General features: G+C 43.4%; 1 protein-coding gene across 1 annotated transcript in view; it reads left to right on the top strand.

The window, feature by feature from the left end:
• The window catches only part of LY75 (lymphocyte antigen 75), a 185,778-nt gene that overhangs the window by 149,697 nt on the left and 13,090 nt on the right, over positions 1-22,991 (top strand). The window contains exons 27-32 of the mRNA XM_088474805.1: positions 2,045-2,188; positions 8,597-8,719; positions 10,129-10,323; positions 11,714-11,937; positions 12,159-12,333; positions 14,226-14,384. Of these exons, the coding sequence (XP_088330931.1) occupies positions 2,045-2,188; positions 8,597-8,719; positions 10,129-10,323; positions 11,714-11,937; positions 12,159-12,333; positions 14,226-14,384 (1,020 nt within the window). The remainder of the gene's footprint in view (positions 1-2,044; positions 2,189-8,596; positions 8,720-10,128; positions 10,324-11,713; positions 11,938-12,158; positions 12,334-14,225; positions 14,385-22,991) is intronic.

Below are 22,991 nucleotides of genomic sequence, written 5' to 3'. Positions count from 1 at the left end.
GGCACTGGTCGCACTACCCTAGTTACGGCCCTGATGTATCTGAGTATCAAAGAAAGCACCAATCAGGGAAGGGTAGGTATGCCAGCAATCGCAACCTGTTTTCTAGTCCCGGCAACTGTCTTCAACCACTATTTGTAAAGTAAACCCTAATCTACCCCCCTCCCCCTAGGTAAATCCTGCATTTCAGGGGGAAAGGTAGGTAGGGAACTCTCTCATTGACTGTGCGATGCTGTGGAAGTGATTTACACTCCACACACACAAACCAATATGAAATGAAATGGGGGAGTGATGTGTGGCCATGCTCTTTTTATGTGCGCATCAAAGGCTTGCGCACGAAAATCTGAACCCTGTGCCTCAAATGATGTTATTTAGGGCCCCCTAGCCTTAATCCTGCTCTGCCCAATAGGATAACAGGAATTACTGCCACCATCTGTTGTGTTTTTGTTTTAAGGGGCAGGACTGTTTAACAGATCTGCAGAGCGAACTATCTAAATTGGATGAATAATTATAGTAGCTGTCTCCAAAACACAATAAATGTTACATTAACAAGAGCGCTTTCACACCGGCACTCCGCCGGCATCTGCACCCAGAGGCTAGGCATGCAGTCTCTGAGATATCCCTATAAGTCAGCTGTCACTGCCGTACTCCATCCCCGGGAAAATCTACACCCCGGGAATCAAATACATCATTAACCATTTCAACAGCGGGAATCCGCTACACACCACCGCCCGCCCATACGCCCCCCCCCCCCCTCCACGCAGTAGAAAATGGCACCATTCAAAAAAAATACTACTAGGACTCCCAGCCCCCGCCGCCCGCCGGCAAGATCCCCGGTGCTCCCCCGACACAGCAGTAGCTTAAACAATTAAACATTATCCCACCTACGTCTTGCGGCCGCACTCAACAGCTCCGGAGCCTGGCGCAGTCCACACAGCACGCCGCTGACAGTGTCCAGGGCGGCATGAGAGGCGCTACTGACGTCACGGTGCCTGACCTGGGAACTGGCTGGGAGGTGCTTGCGCGCTGCAGCTCCCCCTACAGCCAGCCCAGGCAGTGTCAGTATGTCTTAAAAAAACAAATAAATAAAATTTGTTAAGCAGCGCTGCTCGCCGGGTCGGACAGGGGGGGTTTCCAGGGACTCGGAAACCCCCCCTGCGTGCGCGGGTGAGGAGGGGGCCAGTGTCGGAGACTGTATGTTTTTCTTATACAACCATGGCACCTAAATTAGGCTGAGCGCAGTAATTATTAATAGAGGAACATCTGCAGGATGCAGCTTGTATGCATACAGTTCTGTGAAATTGCAGACTCCAATAAGGTCTTTAATAAATAGCTATAGTATTTCAGCACATAGACCCCACATGGGCATACTCCAATCACCTCTCATATACACACTTTGTGACTATAATGTGAATTGATGCACTTGTTACATGATGTAATATGCAATTCATTCCATATGGGCAAAGTTACTGCAAGTCCTTACTTCTAATGTTCCTGTACTGTAAATATTCTACTTCTATGAAGAGCATCACTTGAAGCACGCAAAACTTGGGAGATATCATTGTGCAGTTGGTAGACATTCAATAGTGAGAACCTTGTCAGGACTAAAACTTTATAGGGATACATTTTCATAGTCTTGGACTATTCAAAACTATTTTTAGTTCAGATGTCGCAAGGCAGCCCCTTAATCAGGCAGCTGGACCAATGGAGGGCTGGAAACCATTGTGTGTGCCAATATTCATGAGAATTCAGTCTATGTGAGAAGAACTAGAGAAATCATAGGCTGTTCCCTCAATGATCCCATAAAATGCCTGTCAACATTTTTACCAATTAAAGCAATCCCTAAAGTATTTTATGTTTTTTTTTGTTTTTTTTTAAATGGGAATAAAAAAACTAAATAAAACATAGCTCTCTGGATATCTATACTAAAACATAGGTGATCTATATTAATGTACGGCAGATGTTTGTAATGTAATGACTTAATACCTTATGTAATTCTAATAAGTTTGATAAGAAAGCAGATCATTTTTATTTATATATCTTCCAGATGATCCTGAAAAGAAGCCATATAACAACACCATTGCCTGTCCTCACAGAGTTCAAGACACTGTATGGATTCCCTACCAAAACAACTGCTACGCCTTCCTGCCAACCCATAAACGGTGGCAACCCACTGTCTGCCGTTCTCTACGTACGTTAGGAATGTTTTTGTCTTTACATGTTAATGTTATGTGTGTGTGTGTGTGGGGATTGTCTGACGTATGCGCTGACCCGCCTCAACTAAAATGGAAGTATGCATATTGGCTTCCTCCTGCCATGTTTTTTCAAGTCTGAAAACCAGGAAAGCAGCAAACAGGTCATGTTTTGGTGACTTCAGTCTGTGGAAGCAGGTGGTATAATTACTAAAGGTGCACACACACGTAACGATTTTGTAACCAATGATTTTCAGTAATGATTTTCGTTCAGATTTTCCCTTGAAAAAGTGAACAATTTTTTTAATTTTAATGAACGATTTCTTTGAACGATTTTTACAACGATGAACGAGTAATGTTCCTTCCCTTAAAGAAAATCGTCATGTTGGACAGTCTGAAATGGACGATGAACAATAACTTCAAACGGGAGCGCGCTTGAACGTTCATCGTTATAACTCAGAAACTGAACGATTTTTTGAACGAATGATAACGTAGTCGTTAACGACAAATCGTTAAAAAAAATTGTTACGTGTGTATGCACCATAATGCAGCAATGTAGACTGGCCTAGACAAACACAGCGGCAATGGGTGTTATCTGACTTTATGTAGACTAGTTAGGGCCATGATGAGGGGTAAGCAGAAGAGGTAGTAGTAATACGATGTGCAAAGGCACAAGCCGAAGAGAAAATGGCCCAGTCAGTAGGTAAAGGGGACAAAACTTTTTTAAGTATATAAGTCAAAGGAGAAAATCAAATGGTGGAATAATAAGACTTAATACAGTTAGTGAGAGTCTGGTGGAGGAAATAAGGCAACGGCATCTAAATAATTATTCACTACAGAAAGAGAGGGGAAGGGGCCACAGTTAAGTTCCAAGAATATACATAATAATTAGGCAGATACAAGTACATTTATAGAGTAGAAGGTTCTATCAAAATTGAAGTGGAGAAAGGAATGGGGCCAGATGGGATACATCCAAGGATACTAAAAAAAAGCTTAGAGGTGCTGGTAACACCATTAACAGAATTATTTAACCAGTCTCTAGCTACAGGAGTAATTGCAGGGGACTGGAAAAGAGTGAATGTAGTCACACTGCACGAAAGTGGAAGCTAGGAAAAGGCAAGTAACTACCGAGCAGTGAGCCTTACATCAGTAGTAGGGAAGTAATGGAATACTGTTAAAAGATAGAGTTGTGGAATATCCCAAATCCAACAATTTAAGGACCCCAAACAGCATGGATTTACTGAGGAAAGATCATGACAAATAAATCTTATTGACCTTTTTGACTGGGTGACTAAAGTAATAGTTCCGGGGGGCCCTAGTAGATGTAGCCTAGTTAGACTTTAGTAAGGATTTTGACACGGTCCCACATTGCTGACTGATAGACAAACTCAAAAGCTCTGGATAAGATTCTAAGATGGTTAAATGGATAAGACTTGGTTGCATGGTAGGAAAAAGAGAGTTGTAGTAAGTGGAGTGTAGTCACAGGAAGGGAAAGGTTACTAGTGAATTACCCCAAGGTTCTGTACTTGGACCAGTGATTTTTAATAACTTTATTGTTCAGATTGCAAATGGTATTGAAGGAAAAGTATGCCTTTCTGCAGATGACACTAAAATAATCAACAGGGTAGACACACCAGGAGGGGTAAGACAAATGATGGTAGACTAGGTAGACTAGCGAAATGGTCAAGAATGTGGCAACTACGGTTTAATGTTAAAAAATGCAAAATCATGCACTTGGGTCTCAAAAACCCAAAGGCTGAATATAGTATCAAGGACACTACAATGAAAACGAAGAAGGAAGAAAGGGATCTAGGATACACTGTCAGGTAAGCAATGTATCAAAGCAATGAGAAAGGCAAGTCAGATGCTTGGTTACATTGGGAGAGGAATCAATTGCAGGAAGAGAGAAGTAATAATGCCCCTGTATAGGTCATTGTTACCGCTTCATCTAGAATACTGTGTTGTGTTCTGGAGGCCATATCTCTAGAAGCATATACAGTGCATCCGGAAAGTATTCAAAACGCTTCACTTTTTCCACATTTTGTTATGTTACAGCCTTATTCCAAAATTGAATAAATTTAATTTTTGCCCTCAAAATTCTACATGCAATGAGGGTCATTCAGACCCGGTCGCAAGCGCTGAGCGCTCGCAACTGGGTCGATGTTTCCCCACTGGGCATGCGCACGTCGGAGCTGGCTCCAACGTGCGTATGCGCGAGACCCTGCTAGCTACGTGCGCTCCGTTGCTACGGGTCTCGCACCAAAGGGGGCGAGCTGTCGATGATGAGTGACAGCTCGCCCCGTTTGGTAGGCGGGCAGGGGGCGTGGCCGGCCAAACGGAGGTGTTCCCGAGGGAATGCTTGCCGTTTGGGGGCGGCCCTACAGACATCAGCAATGATGAAGTTTTCTGTTAGAGCCGAAATCTCTCTGGGGCTTGCGGCTATGAGGCCCTACCACAAAGGTCTTGTCGCAAGCCCGATGGTCGCGATGGTCTTGAGCATCGCGACCATCATGGCCACTCGCAATAGCTGTGGGTGGTCACCCACAGCTATGCGAGTGGCCAAGAGGCCGATCCCCCAAAAAATCCCGGCCCTGAGTCAGAGCGAGCACTCTGTCAGAGCGAGCGCTCTGTCAGAGCGAGCGGCTCTGTATCAGGCCCTGAGTTCCGTCACCACTAATGGTAGGTGGAACTAGTTGCACCTCCACCAAGTCCCTGCACAGAAGTCCCACAGAGAGCCACTCACTGCGGGAGAGAGGAGTTCCACTAGTCGGCGGAAGAGAGGAGTTCCACTACCTCTCCAGGACCACTTTAAGCCCTGCATACAGCTATTGCAGCTGTAGTTACATATTCCAATTTCTCTACTCATCATAACATGCTACTGAGCCTTGGTGCTCACAGGGCTTTTTATATGGTTTTATGGCCCCACTTGTTAAGGGAGTTGGAGATGATGGGGTTTGAAGAGGATTACCTTAGCCTTAACCAGTGTTTTTATCTTCGCCCATCTACTTCCCTAATCATGGCAATAAACGATTTCTGGAAATGGGTGCCCGCCAGATCCTTTATTGAGATTGCTTTACAATTGTGAAGCAATCGGATAGAAGGAGTTGAAATTGACAGCTTTTGCTGACAGCGTCCTCCTATACATTACAGATCCAGAACTCTATCTCCCCTTCATTTTGTTTCATTTCAACAGATCAAGTTGTTTAGTTCTCTAACCGGGTTTATTATAAACTAGCTGTTGCCTGCTTCTGTCAACATTTTTTTTATTTGAGGCATTTTAATTGTATTGCTTTGCATAGTGTCGCGGGAGTGGCACACGTGACCAGCAGCGCTATACAGACTGGTGACAGCAGTACCTTTACCCACCACTCACACCAATGTCACTGTTTGCCCTGTGCACAGACTGCTATGTAGCCTCTCCCCCCACTGCTTACCAGCCGCACACATGGTGCCACAACTATCTCTTGCATTGATGATGTCAATACATTTTGTTTTTGTTATTACTCAGCTTTACGGAGCGAGATGAAACTAAATGCTACATTTCTAGGAGTTTACACTACAAAATGATGCAGTTTTTGTGCCATCTTGTAACAGACACAACATTCTTAGACGTTCTCATTTATAAGATATATCAGAGGCTCCCAAATGTGGTCGTCAAGGCTCCCCAACAGTTCAGGTTTTACAGAGAGCCATGGTTGAGCACAGGTGACTTAAGTAAATTTGATTTAAACACCTGTGCTCAACCATTTATATCGCTGAAACCTGAACTGTTGGAGAGCCTTGACGACCGCATTTGGGAACCTCTGAGATATATATAGATTGTCTGTTTGTTTGTTTGTCTGATTGAGATAAACTACGCAACCACTGAACCGATTGTGATGCGTTTTTCACCTCTGTGTAGGTAATTTTCCCAAGCAGGTGTTAGGCTAAAATTCATCACGATCAGTCATCAGGGGGCTGTGGGCAGGGAATCAGTATGGCTGGCGGTACAAATCCCGACAGCGGAAGCCCGGCAGTGAAGAACCCTCCTTTAGGGGTGCCTAACCCTAGCCTCCCCCCAAGTGCCTAAACCTAACCCCCCCTTCCCCGCAACCTAACCCTAAACTCCTGGGGGGGTGCTTAACCCTAAGTCCCCTTCGAGAGCCCCTAACCTAACACCCCCCCCACCCCACGGCTGCCCGCGCTCGGTTCCCGGCTTACCTTCGGATTGCTAAACCGGGTGTCGGGCTCCCGGCGTAGGTCTAATGACAGGCGTCGGGATTTTGACTCCTGTCATTAGACACTTGCCGGGATTAGACAGTCGGGGTGCTGACGGTCGGCATTTAGACCGTCGGCATCCCGACTGCATACCGTGGGCAGGGCTTCGTGGGGAGAGTTCCCCTGCACTGCTCTTGGCAAGTCTAAATTATTTTCAGCCCTATGCTCTGAAGAGGAGCATTTGCTGTGAGTGAGAGGAGTCCAGAGCCTGCAGTAAAGAGGGCAGCTGCTACCTGAGGAGACCCATTACACAAGCGCTGGTGTACCTGCTGTTCTGGGACCTGTTATGTGCGGTGCTCGGTGGAACTCCCTGTCATCTGGGGAGGCTGCAGCACTATCCTCAGTGACGAGAAGACCGGAGGGCAATCAGTGAAGAGAATAGAGGGCCCGGCTCAGCAGTCCCTAGAGGTGGTTCCCATGCAGCAGGCGTGGCTCAGTACAAGGGAGCTGGTGTCTAAGTGGCAAAGATCACCAGAGTGCAGCCCACTGAGGGAGGGAGCCAACTGCCCAGGGAGAGACAGATCACGCCTTCCACCTGAGCAGAGACGGGTACTGCAACTAGTATTCATATAAATGTGAGTAAGTCTCTAGCAATGATGCTTCACAATAAATGTTCTTATCCATTTTGGGGAGTCATCTCTCTTTTTAAAATGGGCTAGAACTAGCATACCTTATATGGGTGTGGTATTCCCTAAACATTCATCTTGTTTGTACAAATTAAGTATAACCGCAGCTATTCAGGAATTACCTAGTGTGATATGAAGGAATGGAATGACCTCCTTTCATATTTAGATTGGGTGAATATGGTACGAATGATAATCTGAAACGATGGGTCAGGTGCCTTCAAATCTGATTGGTTGCTATGGGCAACATCTCCACTTCTAAAATGCTCACTTTAGTAAATATACTTCTAGGTGTAGTCTCTAATATACACTCTTGTTGGTAGTTACTATAAACCCCCTATCAGTACCGTAACAGGGCCACCCTGTGCCAGCCACACCCCCTAAACATGTGATGTCACGCCTAGAGGGCCGGGCCGCCGGCTCCAGTAAGTAGAGCACTGCCCGAGGTGTCCTGAGGACACGCAAGACAGTTCCATAGGCAGCAGGGTGCCTGTCTTGGGTGCTGCAGTACCGCTAGTAACTACAGGGTGCAATTCCAGGTACCCTGCAGGATTTGTGGATCAGCAACGCTGCCACCCACAGGGCCCTGCGCTCTCTGTGCGGCGGCATTGCTCGCACACTCCTAGTTACATCCCTGCCCCCTATGACTTATTCTGAAGTCTCCATCAAAAATTTAACTTTTAGACCATATCCTCTGGCTTTTTTACAGTCCCAATTCTAACGTAAACCATGTTATCCTGCATTATTCTGACGCAGATTGCCATAATATTCTAGATCAACTGTTCATTCACGATTGATATGGCTAAATTTCTCACCTATTGCCATACTTTGCCTATATTCCTCTTTTAGAATGTGTCCTACTATTCTCCTGAAAGTCTATTCTGGCTAGCATGTATATGAAGTTATTTCTACTATAGGAATATCTCCAACCCCGAAATGTAATCAAATGGAAGCCGACATTTTTCACAGTCACTGGGATTGTCCATTGGTGGAATATGTCTGGCATCTGATTAGACAATATGCACAACACTTAATCAATCATGTCCCTATTAATCATGAATGGGCTTTTTCGGAGTGTTTGATAGCAATCTATGCATAGCTAAGGAAAGTAAAGTATTATTGATAGCGTTTAGCGAGGTTGGATAAAAACAATGCACTCCTCCTCTGATGGACTTGATAGAGACTCTTTGGATTAAAGAACACGTATGACATGTCCCTACATAGGGACATTACTAACTGTTATAGAGACCAAAATTTACAGGAGTATACGTCAAGCCACTTGCTATCAGTTGCAGGCTTTGGCATGTTTATATGTTTGTTTTGAAGGCCCTTTTGATCTCGCTGATTCAAATAGCATTTTGCATTGTGATCTCTCTGTAAACTGTTATTTAATGAATATAGCAGCATTGACATGAGATAACTCCTCTATACATATGATGTAATGTGTATTGTCATTGCTCCTTCATTTCACATCTTCCACCTTGTTAGATATTACTGAATATACTTAATGAGCCCATTGTCTTACAGATCCGGATGCTTATGCCCTGAACATCAGAAATGAGGCTGAAAATATGTTTGTATTTAGTTACCTACAGCCATACATTGACCTTGCCAAATGGGTTTGGTTGGGAATGATGTACAATGGAGATGGTAAGTCTTGAAGTGTGCATGTGTGATGCATTACAGGCCATGATTGAGAAATAGCTTTAAAAGTCTACTTAACAAAAAAGTGGTGTTATTATTTATTTATAAAACCCATTCATGTTGTTATCATTCATATCAGTCTTTGCCCAAGAGCTTACACATACTTCACCCACACTGCCTTATTCACACAAGCAGTGGCATTCATCCAGGTATTCTGTCATTACATCCTTGTCTTCACTATGCAAGCAACTGGTTTCTGTCATTAGTCTAGTCCTAATTAGAACATGTAAGTACAGTTATGATTGGATGCTGTGGGGCAGCAATTGTTCTGCTTTGTGCATTATCCGAAAACAATGGTAGTGACTCCCAGAGCTCTCTGATCACTATGGCTGGTGCCTTTTCACAAGTCCGAGCCTGCCCATGCCACTTTCTTGATTGTTTTCATCAGTAACACTGCATGGTGTGTAATAGTAGCTCCCCCAACAGTTCTGTTCAAAACCTGAGTAGCATATACAGTCTTAGGGCCGTATTCAAATAGCCGTAATAAGCCGTTTTCGGCTAAAAGTTTCCGCCGATGGCGTCATTTTGCCATGCGAAAAGTTTCCGCTGATGACGTCATTTTGCCAGGTGGAAACTTGTCCCCGTATTCAATTGCAAAGAAAAGATTTTTTGCCGGTACAAAAAGTCTGCACTTTGTAACCAGCGGAAAAGATTCGCCTCTGAATGGAGGCGAAAAAAAGTGCAGAATTGGGGGTTTGGGGTGCAAAGTTGCGGGAACACCCCTGCAGCCTTGGGACAGTCCCCCAAAGGTAAACTGTATCAAGGTTTAAAAAAAAAAAAAAAAGTACTTTCATTTTGGGGGTGAAAAAACAAAGTTGGGGGACAAATTTTAAAACTATGAATTGACTCCAGGGGGTCAACCAAGTATGCCCAAGCTGTTTTTTAAAACCTTACTTTAGCCATTTTTAACCATGCTTACACCCATTTTCATGTACCCCAAATTTGCTGGGACTACTTATTTTTTTAAAATAAAAACCTGCTAAATGCTATTCTTCACCAAAGACGCTAATTAGCAGCTATTGAGAGCATTTAAGCACACCAAATACCTTCAGCAGGGCTATTCGGGGGTATCCATAGTGATCCCCCATGTCAGTGCATCTTTTGGGGGGTGTCAGGCTGATTTCCCCAAATCTGACAGCACTTTTCGCCTGTTTGAGTTTCGCCGGGAATGCGTTTTCATGTCCTTTGGAATTGAATAGGGCGAACGGAAAATTATTTCTCTGAAAACACGCGATGTAGGCGGAATGTCCGGGATTTTTCGCCGACAATTGAATACGGGCCTTAGAGCACCTACATACATCACTGTAACCTAAAGTGTATTGTGCAGAGTGTGAGTACAAGTTCTCTTTCTCCAGAACAACACCTTCAATGGCACGATGAGTCTTTTGTGCTATACTCAAACTGGAGAGATGGGCGGCCAGCAGTGACTAATAACAGCTTTTATGCAGCTATGAATCTAGATGGCTTTTGGGATGTTTACCCCAATCCGAAGGGCTTTGAGCTCGGATATCTTACACAGCACTCCATCGTGGCTTGCAAAATCGAAATGGGTAAGTATTTTATGTTTCTGACATATTGTATCACACACACAATAACAAAATACTGGAGGTGGTAAATGAATGAAAGGGGTCTAGATTTTTTTTATTTTATAACCTACAGCAGTACAACAGACCATCTGTTACTAAGGAGTTGTGATAAGATAGGAGTCGTGCCAGGTACTTCTACATGGAGCATTAAATTCAGTTGTGATTGCCATTATAATTATTATCATCATTTATTTTTAAGGTGTCAGTGTGTCCCAAGCACCTTTTACAGTGATTACACAAGTGCATAACTACATAGGCTAACCATAAACACAGTGATTGAACCAAAAACAGAAAAGCAGTAGAGGGCATATAGAGACTCCCAATGGCTTTTAGACGCAAGCAATGATTAGTCACCCAGGGGGTGTACGGAGCTAACATCACTCAATAATCCTGTACTCGGTAAATGGACGGACGGACAGACAGGATCAGAGTCACCTGTGACAAAAAGGAGACTGGAACAAATGCACACTAGTGACGGGGATAGTGCTAGAAGGAGAGAACAAGGGATGAGGGCCCTGCCCTTGAGGGTGGTTTGCAGCCTAAGAGGTTGACCATATGTATGTTGACACATCTATATTATTATAGTGTAGTATTTAAATATTTGCTCTAGAGTAAATGAAAATAGGGGCTGGGTATGGGATCCCGGCTGTCTCCTTCCGGCTGTTAGAATACCAACAGCGGCATCTCGACTGCCAGAATCCCAACACTAAAAGGTAAGCCTCCTACTGCTAACCCTATCCCTCTCTCCCTAGTGCCTAACCCTCCCCCCCAGTGCCTAACCCTATCCCTCTCCCCCTAGTGCCTAACCCTCCCCCCCAGTGCCTAACCCTATCCCTCTCTCCCTAGTGCCTAACCCTCCCCCCCTAGTGCCTAACCCCAACCCTCCCCCTAGTGCCTAACCCTAACACCCCTAGTGCCTAACCCTATCCCTCCCCTAGTGCCTAACCCTATCCCTCCCCCCCCTAGTGCCTAACCCTCCCCCTAGTGCCTAAACCTAACCCCCAATACTCACCTTCGGGATTCCGGCGTCGGTAATTAGACTATCTAGCGAGATGCTGACTACATCCCGAAAATAGCTACTTTTATATTTCATTGTTTAGAGTTAATGACACCTCCCTGCATAAACTTAGGCTTCTGACTGTTGGTGCAGTGCTGAGACCATTGTACCCAAGTTATTTTTCCTCATTGAATAAGTCTCTGCTGAGAGGGAGATGCAATGTGGCTGCGATGGACATCTTTCTCTAGTCGTGCGTGCGTGTGTGTGCGTGTGCGTGTGCGTGTGTGTGTGTGTGTGTGTGTGTGTGTTTTCTATGGTGGTGACTAACAGTTGATTTTTTTTTTTTCCCTTCTTGAGGTTCAACTGAAGAATATATGACATCATTGCCAAGTGCTATACCGTATGGTAATCTCACATACCATGTTGTGAAAAAGAGGCTTACGTGGTTTGAAGCAATAAGGGCATGTAAACAAAATGGCAGTCACTTGGCCAGCATCCATGATCCATATCTGCAATTATTTCTGGAACATATTGTAAGACTAGACGGGTTTCCTCTCTGGATTGGTCTATGGAATAATGATGTAAGGGCACAAATGCGTGTTTTTATTTACTCCTTATTGCTTTCAATTTATTTTCTACTGAGATAATTAGGAAAATAATAAAATAGCAGGGTTTTTTTTGTTTGTTTTTATACAGTTTTTTTTTGTTCATTATCTCAACCATTCTATATATGAAAAAAAAAATGGAAAAATGGTCTCTCTGCAACGATGCTGTGCTTGACAATTGTTTATTTGCCCAATAGGAGTCTGGTTCCAATCTAGAATGGTCAGATGGTACTGCATTTTATTATGCACCTACGGATATGAAAAATGTAGTGCCCTTTGGAGGGTGCACATTTCTGGATACAAAGGGAATCTGGCGCCCCAAGAACTGCTCAGAGGCGCTAGACGGTGCACTATGCTATAAATCATCTGCAAGTACGTTGTAGTGATAGTTGAAATATTCTGTTCATAAAATAGGTTTTATTTTTATTCTAACTGGTTATGGCCTTATTGACAACATAAACTAGAGTTTATGCCAGACTTATTTTTTGTTCGCTCAATATCACTGGTGATATTGCAGTCACCAGCAGTAAAGCCTACTTACAGTTTGATTGTATGGTGGAAGCCTATATAACATGTGCCGAAGTAGTACCACAACAATGCCCATTCTGTAATGGTGTTATTGCCATCTCAGGATGACTATACCAGATTAATAAATATATATATATACACAGTACACACACAATACCGTGCAAAGGTTTTAGGCAGGTGTGGAAAAAATGCTGCAGAGTAACAATGCTTTCAAAAATAGAAGTGTGAATCGTTTATTATTATCTATTAACAAACTGCAAAGTGAATGAATAGAAGAGAAATCTAAATCAAATCAATATTTAGTTTGACCACCCCTTGCCTTCAAAACAGCATTAAGGGGGAGATTTAATAAAGCTTGGAGAGAGGTAAAATTGGAGATAAATAGCACCAACCAATCAGCTCAAATCTGTCATTTTTCAAACACAGGGCCTGATTCAGAGCCACTCGCAAAAAGCGAGCGCTCGCTCTGAATCAGGACGGCCGCTTTTTTTTTTAAAACCGGCCTCCTGGCCGCTCGTATAGCTGTGGGTGACCACACACCCCTTTTGCGAGCAGCCAGGTGATGGTCGCGACCATCAGGCTTGCGACGAGACCCTTGTGGTAGGGTCTCATTCCTACAAGCCCCAGTGAGCTTCCTGCTCTAATAGAGCAGGAAGCTCACTACTGACATCACTCGTGATGTCAGTAGGGCCACCCCAAACGACAGGCGTTCCTTCGGGAACACCTCAGTTTGTCCAGCCACCCCCCCTTCCTGCTTACAAAACGGGGCGCACTGTCAGTCAACATCGACAGCCGCTTAAAACTGGGTGAGGAACAGCCAAACTCTGCTACAAAGGTGAGGTTGTGGAATTATTAAAAATAAACTATTAACACTTGTATTTTTGAAAGCATTCTTACTTTGTAGCATTTTTCCACACCTGCCTACAACTTTTGCACAGTATTGTATAATTTATTATTTGGTTCCCCCCCCCCCCCCCCTGGCCCTTATTGCTCTAGGCCAGTATTGCTTGCAAATCCGAGATGGGGGCCTCCTTCATGTTGAATTTATCATGAAAATAGGTTTTGATAAAACATTGCTACAAACATTACTGATATGATTTTTAACTCTGCAAGAAATAAAGGTAAATCATGCAAATTGCTTGGTTTTATTTAGGGATGTGCAGGCTCGGATAGGTTCGAGTTTGCACGTGGAGTTCGGATTTTTCCCTCCAAAAAAACGGAACTCAGAACGAGGCAAAACGTCATCTTACATGGACGAACATCATCATTCCTGGACAAAAGACCAGGAATGATGATGTTCGTCCATGTAAGATGACGTTTTGCCTCGTTCTGAGTTCCGTTTTTTTGGAGGGAAAAATCTGAACTCCACGTGCAAACTCGAACCTATCCGAGCCTGCACATCCCTAGTTTTATTATGTTTAGGATGATCTTTGTTGACCAGTGAGTTAAACAGCACTGACAAAAGGCAGGGCACTTCGCTAAGTAGGTCCCTCCTATACAGTATATCCTTAAACTACTCGGGTAGTTTTATAAATTTAAGAATGTTAGAGAATGGGTAATATTCCATGTTAACTCTTTATTCCTTTTTAATCATAATAAATAGGCCTCATTTGATATCTGAAACACTGGAGCTTCCAGAAGTTGTACAGTTGCAGTTTTGTAAAATGATTTAATAGAAAGAAAAAAATTATAATTTATAGTTTTAAATACAGCTGTTTTTTTTTTTTTTTTTGCAGTACAATCCATATCATATTCCGAAGATTCGCTGTGTCCAAAAACACCTGGTTCTGGGCGTTGGGTACATCAGAAGGATTTCTGCTATGGTTTTGACATGAAGATTTACAACTACTCTGTATATAACAGCGAGGAGGCCAAACATTTTTGTGAGACTTTGGGTACGTGACATGACCAGCCTACTGTTTCATTGGCATAATTATGGCTTAAGAAAAAACAATAGGTTAGGAAGAGACTGCTCCAATAAAATATATTGGAGAGTACATTTGCAAGTGTGGCACAAAATTCACATCCCTGGGTTTGATGGGTTTATTAGGTTTTAGTTTGTTTTTTTATCTTATCACCTGATTTCTGCAGTGTGCACTTCAGCGAGTGCCTAAATATTGGCTAAAGAAAATTAGCATCGGAGACGGTATTGCAAGCCTTTGTGTAATACCCATGCACTTCAGGTGTAAATAATGCCTAGCTCGGTTCCTTTGGCATACACCACTGATTAAATTAAGGATGCAGAATAAACGGAATTGGGCACAGAATATGCGTCTGCCAAGCATGTATATGAATTTACCTGCCTTGGGGCAAGTCTTTACAGGTGATTTATAATCTCACGATTGTAAAAGATTATTATTATTATAATTTTTTATTTTGTCTTTTTTTGTCCATGTTTTTCTAAAGCTTTCTGGTGAACCTTGTTTTGTCTCGATATGTGGCTTGTTTTCTGTATTATTGGCTATTCCCACTGTAGCATTTTGTGGCACCTTATAAATAAATTATGATTATTTAATCACAAGAGTAAAAATTGACTGTTTAGGCCTAGTTTTACTGTAAACGTGACGTAGTCTGAGTACTTGAGAGGCTACGTTTCACAACTAAAATAATTATACATTTTTATGCTTTTTCAATTATTGTTTGTTGCGTAAAACAGCATATCTTTGCGGCTTATTAATCATAATAATTTGCACAGGTGTACAGTCTACATCTGATCAATGGTGATAGTCCTTTTTTTTTTTTTTCTTATGTTAGTTCGGCATTAGACATTTGTGTATTCTACATCCTTAATACTCTACTCATCCAGTTATGCATCTTTTTCTGATGTAGCTACAACTTCAAGCACTCATTATTGAATTAAGCCAGGGCAAGGTTTAAATATGTATTTTAAATTTACATTTATTTTTATAATTTTTCTGATTGATAGGAAAAAAAATCAACAAACAAAATAACCAAACTACTCATAAAGAGAGTAACAAATTATTGAACACAGCCTGGAATTAGTGTTTTTTATTAGCACTGTTCACTGCAGAGGACAGCGAATTGTGCACTGATCCTCATTTTATGTATATACACATACATACTTATTTATAAATGAGATCAATCCCCTTTTACTATCCAATTTTGCTAATATAAGTAAAATATATGTTTTAATTTATTTATAATATCATATAAAAATACAGTATTAAGAGTTGCCCCTAAAAAAGAGTATATATTGATATATTGTATATCTGACTAGTGAGCACCACCAACTACTCTAGACTACCATTTTGGACATACATGTTGAAAAGTTGGGCATTAATCATTTTTATAAATATACTGGGAATTTCTGACAGGCGTATGTGAACAAGCCCATTGCCGGGGCGAAACACGTGTCATACTACTTCCGGGTACAAGTGGTGCGCATACGAGTCCCAGCAATCAGGAACATAAGAGAAACCACAGGAATAACATTTACATCCCGCCACAGGTACACTGCTCAGCGTTCTCTCATCAGGGTAGCGCTCTGAGACTGCCCTGCAATGTCCATATAATATCAGGGTAGTCGTTCAGTGCAAGTCCTGACAGTAGAAATGCCCTATTCTTCCATACCTCTGGACTAGCCAGCTGCTTCCTCACCCTCCGTCCACTGTGATACACAAAAAGAAAGCCAGCAGAGGCAGCTGGAGCCCTGGTCCTGATTTTTTTGTATATAGCATTGCAATGCTAAAATGCCCAATATTTGCCAAGACAGGTAATAGTGAATAATACATTTTTATATTTACAATATATCAAGTGGCTATTGGTTCTTTGACTTATAGGTTGTGTTCATGACTCAATATTGCACAATAGGTCTTTATTATATTGACTTATTGATTGTAATTCTGATCTAATGTTGAACAGTGGGTCTGGGCTATAGTTTACTGGGGAGGTAGTCAGCATCCCAGCGTGTTGGATTCCGACTGTCAATATACCGGCGCCGGAATCCCGACAGTGTCGGGATCCTGGCTCCACTATCCCGACCATGCATCTTGAAGGTAAGTATCTGGGGTTAGGGGGAGGGTTAGGGTTGGGCACTAATGAAAGGGAGGGTTAGGTTTAGGGTGCCGGGAGGGGGAGGTTAGGTTCAGGCACTGTGGAGGGGGAGAGGGTTAGGGGTAAGGGTTACTGTTAGGGTTCTTGATGGTGTCAGGATTCTGACTGTTGCTATTCTGACCGGCAGCATCCCCACCACCGGGATCCCATACCCAACCCATTATACTGGATTTGATTACCAGATGTTATTATATTGCTAACATATTGCAACTATCTACCACTGAAGGAAAACAGTACTGCAGGCATTTACCTCTTTGATTCTAAGCATGCAAGGTATAGTTAGTGGGTAAATTCTATCCCTGTTATTTTAACTAGTCTCTTTTTGGAAACAACCTGAACGTAGTCTCAGTCCAAGATAGTTGAAGATTATTTGATTGCTTACCAAGTGTACACACACATAAGTATCTCGGCATTGCTCAATAATTGTCCTTCGGCTATACATCACATTTCAGATACCTGTGGGGTGTAATATAATCTTAACCCTCTTATCCCTGATACTCTTAATACAAATATGACATATAATATAATATTTACATAAAGTAAGTAATGGAGTACCCTTATATTTTCGTCTTATTAGCATCATTATTGTTTGATAGCCAGTCCACCCAGTTATTTATGTCATTATTATTTTTAATGTTTGCAATTGATACAACATACGAGGGGAGATATACCTTATTGGTTACCCTATTGGAAATAATTATTTCCTTATTTTCTTCCCTATATTTATCTATTTAAATATTTTTACGACAATACTTTTTAAAATATATCCAATAAAAGTTAATTTTTAACGAACTAACAAGAGTGCCCCTATAAAGAGGATTCCTCTTTTTGTTATCTTGCAAAACAGCCCCCTGTTAAGTCAGATACCTAACCTTGGGGAGCACCACCAACTACTAAGATTCCATGAACATATACTACAAACATTGTTGGTATTCCTATGTTCTAAGACATTATTTCCAATTTTCGGTGCAGGATCACAACCTACCTTTTTCCACTATCTGTCCTCAAGTTCTAAACCGAAAATACACATACCAGTAAAAATGAGGGGAATCCTATCACACCTAGTTATGCAGTGGATGACTCTCCCCCAAAACGAACTAACTTCAGGATATTCCCACAAGAGGTTCACAGTGAACTTCCACATTTAGGGTCCCAAATTTAATCCATACTTGAGTGGTAAGGTGAACCCGATATAAATGGATTTGTTGAAACCTGAGGAAGTGGCCATCACATTAAAACACAATGACGAGGCCCAATCCTCATCCTCTAAGGCAGGGGTCAGGGAACTTTTTTACCTTTTACCCCAAAATATATTTAGATACGCTGACGTTACCCCCTTGATTTGAAAGGAAGTAAATCATATAGTAGTGCCCCCATATAATGCCCCTGTAGTAGTCCCCCCATATAATGCCCCTGTAGTGCTGCCCCCATATAATGCCCCTGTAGTGCCGCTTGTACAAAAAAAAAACACCTTAATCCCCGCTCCTGCATCCGCCGCTGTCCTGTCCGCCCGGCTGCTCCTTGGAACTATGGGAGAGACGTCATGACGTCTCTCCCATAGTGCGCATGGAGAGAGGCGGAAGCTGGAGTTCAGAAGAGAACTCCCGTCTCCGGCTAATGCGGCGCTGCAGGGAAGGAGCCAGGTGCCCGCTGGTAATAACATCAGTGGGCGTCCGGCTTAGAGCCTCCCTGCGGCACAGCCGGGCATGCATATGAATCATTCTATATTATAGATTGATTCATATGCATGCCCGGCTGTCCGTCCATTACCCCAAGGAATTTCATTTTTACCCCAAGTGGGGTAATTTACCCCTGTTCCCCGACCACTGCTCTAAGGAACCAAGATTTCTTTCCCACTTCCCCCCAAAGTTACCTAATGGCTACTCAGAGGCCTCGGCAAGTAGGTAGGTAGATTCTCCCCTACGACCGCAATAGAGATTTAATAGGATCACCTGCAATCACAAGTGCGCTCAGAGGCAATAAGGCATTCTGCAACTGGAGAAGGAAAATAAAGTACAAAACCCCAAACTCTGCCCTAAATTGTTCAGTGGATTTTATCACGCCATCACAGGACAGGTGGCGAAGGGTGAAAACACCATTATGGATCCCTATACCCATCATAATGAGTTCGCTGCGTTTGCCAAAGTGCCACAGAGAGTTCTCTCTATACAAACCCTCCCCTCGTGGCAGGATAGGTGTTTAGAGCCCACAGGTTCTGTTTTGATGGTCATAACGGCCTTTAGTAAATTCTGTATTTCGGACTTTCAACCTACTGTTAATCCACTACAAGTTCCATTGCTTTGTACACCCCTCCATACCCACCACTTAGTAAATTTACCCCCGGCCTCTTGTATAGGTTTGTCCCATTCTCCCCTGGGGCTTTACCAATAGGAAATGTGGAAACCGGCACATCCACCTCCTTCACAGTAAGTTGAGAGTCCAGAAATGACCTACTATCAAATCAATATAACCAAGATATTCCAACAGCTCTTCAGGAGTATAGTTAGCATGAGACGTGTTTAAAAATGTATTTAAAAATGTAACCTCATTGGTGGCCTGACCGTTAATGGAGGAAGCCGCATCTCGTTAGAGCTCCGGGCCAGTGCAGAGGAAATCTAGCCTCTATAGCCCCATCCCGGTCAGCGGACACCTCCAGACCCTTGCTTACCTTCCCCTGGTTTGTCACTGGCCCAGCGGGTGAAAGCTGCGGAATCGGGAGGCGCAATAGGCGCTTCCGCGGGTTGCAGCTGGCCTGCTGCCCTTTGAGCCGGGGACTGGAGCGCGCGGACTGGCGGCTGTGGACTTCCGGCGGGGGCGGCATTTCTGTGGTGTGCGCCCGACGGAGTCCTCTCTGCCGCACATCGCGTGACCGCTCTCCGGCCCTCTAGCCTCGGCTGCCCTGCTGCTGTGTCAGGGCTGGTGTCCCTGCTTCTGGGGACTCCCGGGAGACATCTTTGGGAGGAAGCCCCAGCGTTCTGAAGCCTCCGGCGGCCATCTTTGATTCTCTCCCACGCTGATGCTGCTGCTGGTTATTGCTGCCGGGATACTGGCAGTGCAACCCCGCTTGCTGACAGGATTATCTGCTACCTGTGACTCCCTGGAGTAAGGGGAGGGTGGTGAGTCCCTGAGGGGAGATTATATTATATTGTATTTCTATATCCCACTGCTCCACCTGCTCTGTCACGTGACCTGTTGGCCCTTCTCTCTATGTCTGGAGCTCCTATATGACCACCTATACATATCCAGTTTATTTTTCACTAGCCTAACAGGTTCAAACCATATCAGCTACTTAGCTTGCTCTTTCCCTGACATTTTTTACTTTTGTGCTGGTGGATATTTGCCATTTACTCTACGCTGGCTCCCTTTTGTGGTCTTCTGTGATAATTACCTCAAGTACTATTTGCAGCCACAATTAGCGAACCTCCATGTGCTATTATATTTTCTGCCAGCCTTTCACACTCTTTTTTCTGAGGCTGAAGTTCTCCTGGATGGTGCCTCTCTGGAGTTAAAGATGTTCGCTTAATATTATCACCAAACTTGCCTGGACTATTATTGTAGAGCCCTGTGTCTCACCTTTTATACCGTAGATTGTTTTGTTTTTTTTGTATTATTTCACTATGTCGCAGAGAGGTAACAAACCTCCACCATCCTCTGCAAATTTCTTCGGATCTAAATCCAAGGGTTCACAGAGTTCGTCATTACCCCCAGAATCCCCCTCCTCCCCTTGCTCATCCGAAGCTGGTATTGATCCTCAAATTCAAGCGGTTATGACTGGTTTGTTGGAGGGAGTTCAATCCGCATTCAAGCAAGAACTGTCAAAGGCTATAACAGAATTTAAATCAGAATTGACATCTCTTGGCAACAGAACGGACGCGCTGGAATCTAAATCGGACGACTTATGCCGCTCCCAAAATCGTCTTGATAAAGAACTCTCTAGACTTCATGATGAGGTGGAGACACTCAAAGAAAGACAAGAGGACCAAGAGAATCGTTCCCGTCGCAACAACTTACGTATCCGTAATATAGCAGAATCAATCCTTGGTCCCTCCTTACCGTCATTTCTAAAATACTTTTTTCAACATTTAGTTCCACCCCTTACAAATGAAGATTGTTTATGTGATAGAGCCCATAGAGCACTCCGATCGAAGCCCTCTCCTACTTAACCTCCTAGAGACGTCATAGTTCGCCTGCACTATTTTCGTACAAAGGAACGGATCTTATTAGCTACTCGAGACTCTCCAGTGATTCCTTTCCAAGATATGCAGTTACAAATCTTCCAGGACCTGGCTCCCTCTACTATTCAGAAACGGCGGGATCTTCAGCCAGTCACTAAGATTCTATGGCAACATCAAATCCGATATCGCTGGGGATTCCCCTTTATGCTTCAGGTTTCAGCAAACAACACTGTACATAGTGTCAAGACTCTCACTCAAGGTCAAGATTTATTAGCCAAGCTTAATCTTTTTCCGACACCGACTTCTGATCCGGTGACTGATGCAGCCTCTCCCAAACCTCAACGCTCCCATCCTCCTTCACCGGACTGGACCAGGGTTTCCCGTCACCATGCTAAGGACTGTGAGCCCACTTGAACTGTTCGGTCACTCCCTGGTGTATACTCTCTTTATAATAGGGTTTAAGCTCCCTACAATGTTCTTTTTGAATTTTGCTAGGAGGAACAGTCCTCCCCTCGTGGTTCTCTGCGACATAAATAGTTATTATTTGTATGAATATCCCGATGTTTAGATAATTTTTCTCTTTTCCCCTTGTCTTTCCCATTTTCCTTCTCCCTCCCTCCCCTTTTTTTTTTTTTTTGTTTTGTTTTGTTTTGTTTCTATATACTGACACAGGTTTATGATCCCTGTTTTACAGGGATTTTTGTTTGATTTGGTTTTAGCCGATCTTATATTTAAGGGTCCAGGCAGTCCTGATTCTATTGGACGGTCCTTTCACCACCCCCCATGCTCCCTTTGATATCTTTGATTAATGTTATGTTGATTGATATTATTGCGGTCCTTGATTGGGACCCAATTTACCAGGGTTGTTACCCGAATGGGTTCTCTGTTTCTCTCCTTTTTTTGTGTGCCTTTCTTTCTCTGTGGCTCTCTTCTGTTTCTTTTTCCACTTTTTTTTTTTTTCTTCTTTCTGTCCCTAAGGGTGGCTCTACTTGGGCCAAATTTTTGACTTATTATATCTGTGTGTTATGTCAGTAGCACCTCTTTATATATTTTTCCATGTCTCTTAAATTGCTATCAGTTAATGTAAACGGTCTTAATTCTCCTAAGAAACGTACTGTTCTCTTGGGGGCTTGTAGGGGGGAGAAAGCCGATGTTGCATTTCTACAAGAGACGCATCTTACGGGCCCGCATTCTCAGCTCCGAGGTAGCTGGTTTGCCCAGACCTTCTTTGCTTCAGCGAATTGTAAAAAACGTGGGGTAGCCTTTTTAATTAGGCGTAATATCCCTTTTGTCCACATTAAAACTGTGACAGACCCAGAGGGTCGATTTCTTATAGTGATCGGTACTCTCCGTACTGAGATTTTCACTCTGGTGTCAGTGTACGCTCCTAATCAAGACCAGCCCCAATTCTTTGATTCTCTGTTCAGGCGTATTAGCAGAGTTGCGCAGGGCCATATTATTTTATGTGGGGATTTTAATACCATTATTGACCCCCTGTTAGACAGATCGAACCCGCCTTCAAACTCCTCGGGGATGTCTCTTCCTAGAGCTTCTCGTACTCTCCTGGCCTCCCTTAAACATTATGGCCTTAGTGATACCTGGCGTCTTAAACATCCTCACAGCAAAGACTATACTCATTTTTCAGCTCCACACCAACATTATTCCAGGATAGATATGATCCACATTTCCTCCACTATTACCTCTCTGGTTACGGAAGCCGGTATTTCCCCCTTTACATGGACAGACCATGCAGGTGTCTATATTCTTTTAGATGTACATCGCTCTCCTCGTAGGAGGCGTAACTGGCGTCTTGATGACTCCCTTTTACAACATCCCCCCGCTCTGCTAGAAATAAAATTGGCGATGACCCGCTATTTTGAGGAGAATACCTCCCCTGATATTTCCTCTAGTATCCTCTGGGAAGCCCATAAGGCTACTATACGGGGTTTTCTTATTTCTAAAACCTCAGCGGTTAGGAAAGCGGCTGCACAAGAAATTACTTCCCTTGAGTCACAAATTTCAGTACTATTGATTCAGCATAAAACATCCCCTAGCGCCTCCGTGCTAACCCAAATTGAGAAACTACGAGGTCAGCTTAATGCCCTTCTGTCTCGTCGCGCTGCGCTTATCTTGCAAAAACTACGTCAACGCTTTTATGATAAATCTGACAAAATTGATTCTTTGTTAGCCAATAAACTGCGTCGCAGACAAGCATTAGGTGCGATAGACAAACTACACTCTCCGTCTTCTGGT

This window comes from Taudactylus pleione, unplaced genomic scaffold (genome assembly GCF_031769625.1).
Source record: "Taudactylus pleione unplaced genomic scaffold, aTauple2 ptg000156l, whole genome shotgun sequence".
Lineage (NCBI taxonomy): Eukaryota > Metazoa > Chordata > Amphibia > Anura > Myobatrachidae > Taudactylus > Taudactylus pleione.
The sequence above is the reverse complement of the archived record's forward strand: the minus strand, read 5'-3'. Positions and strand labels throughout refer to the sequence as shown.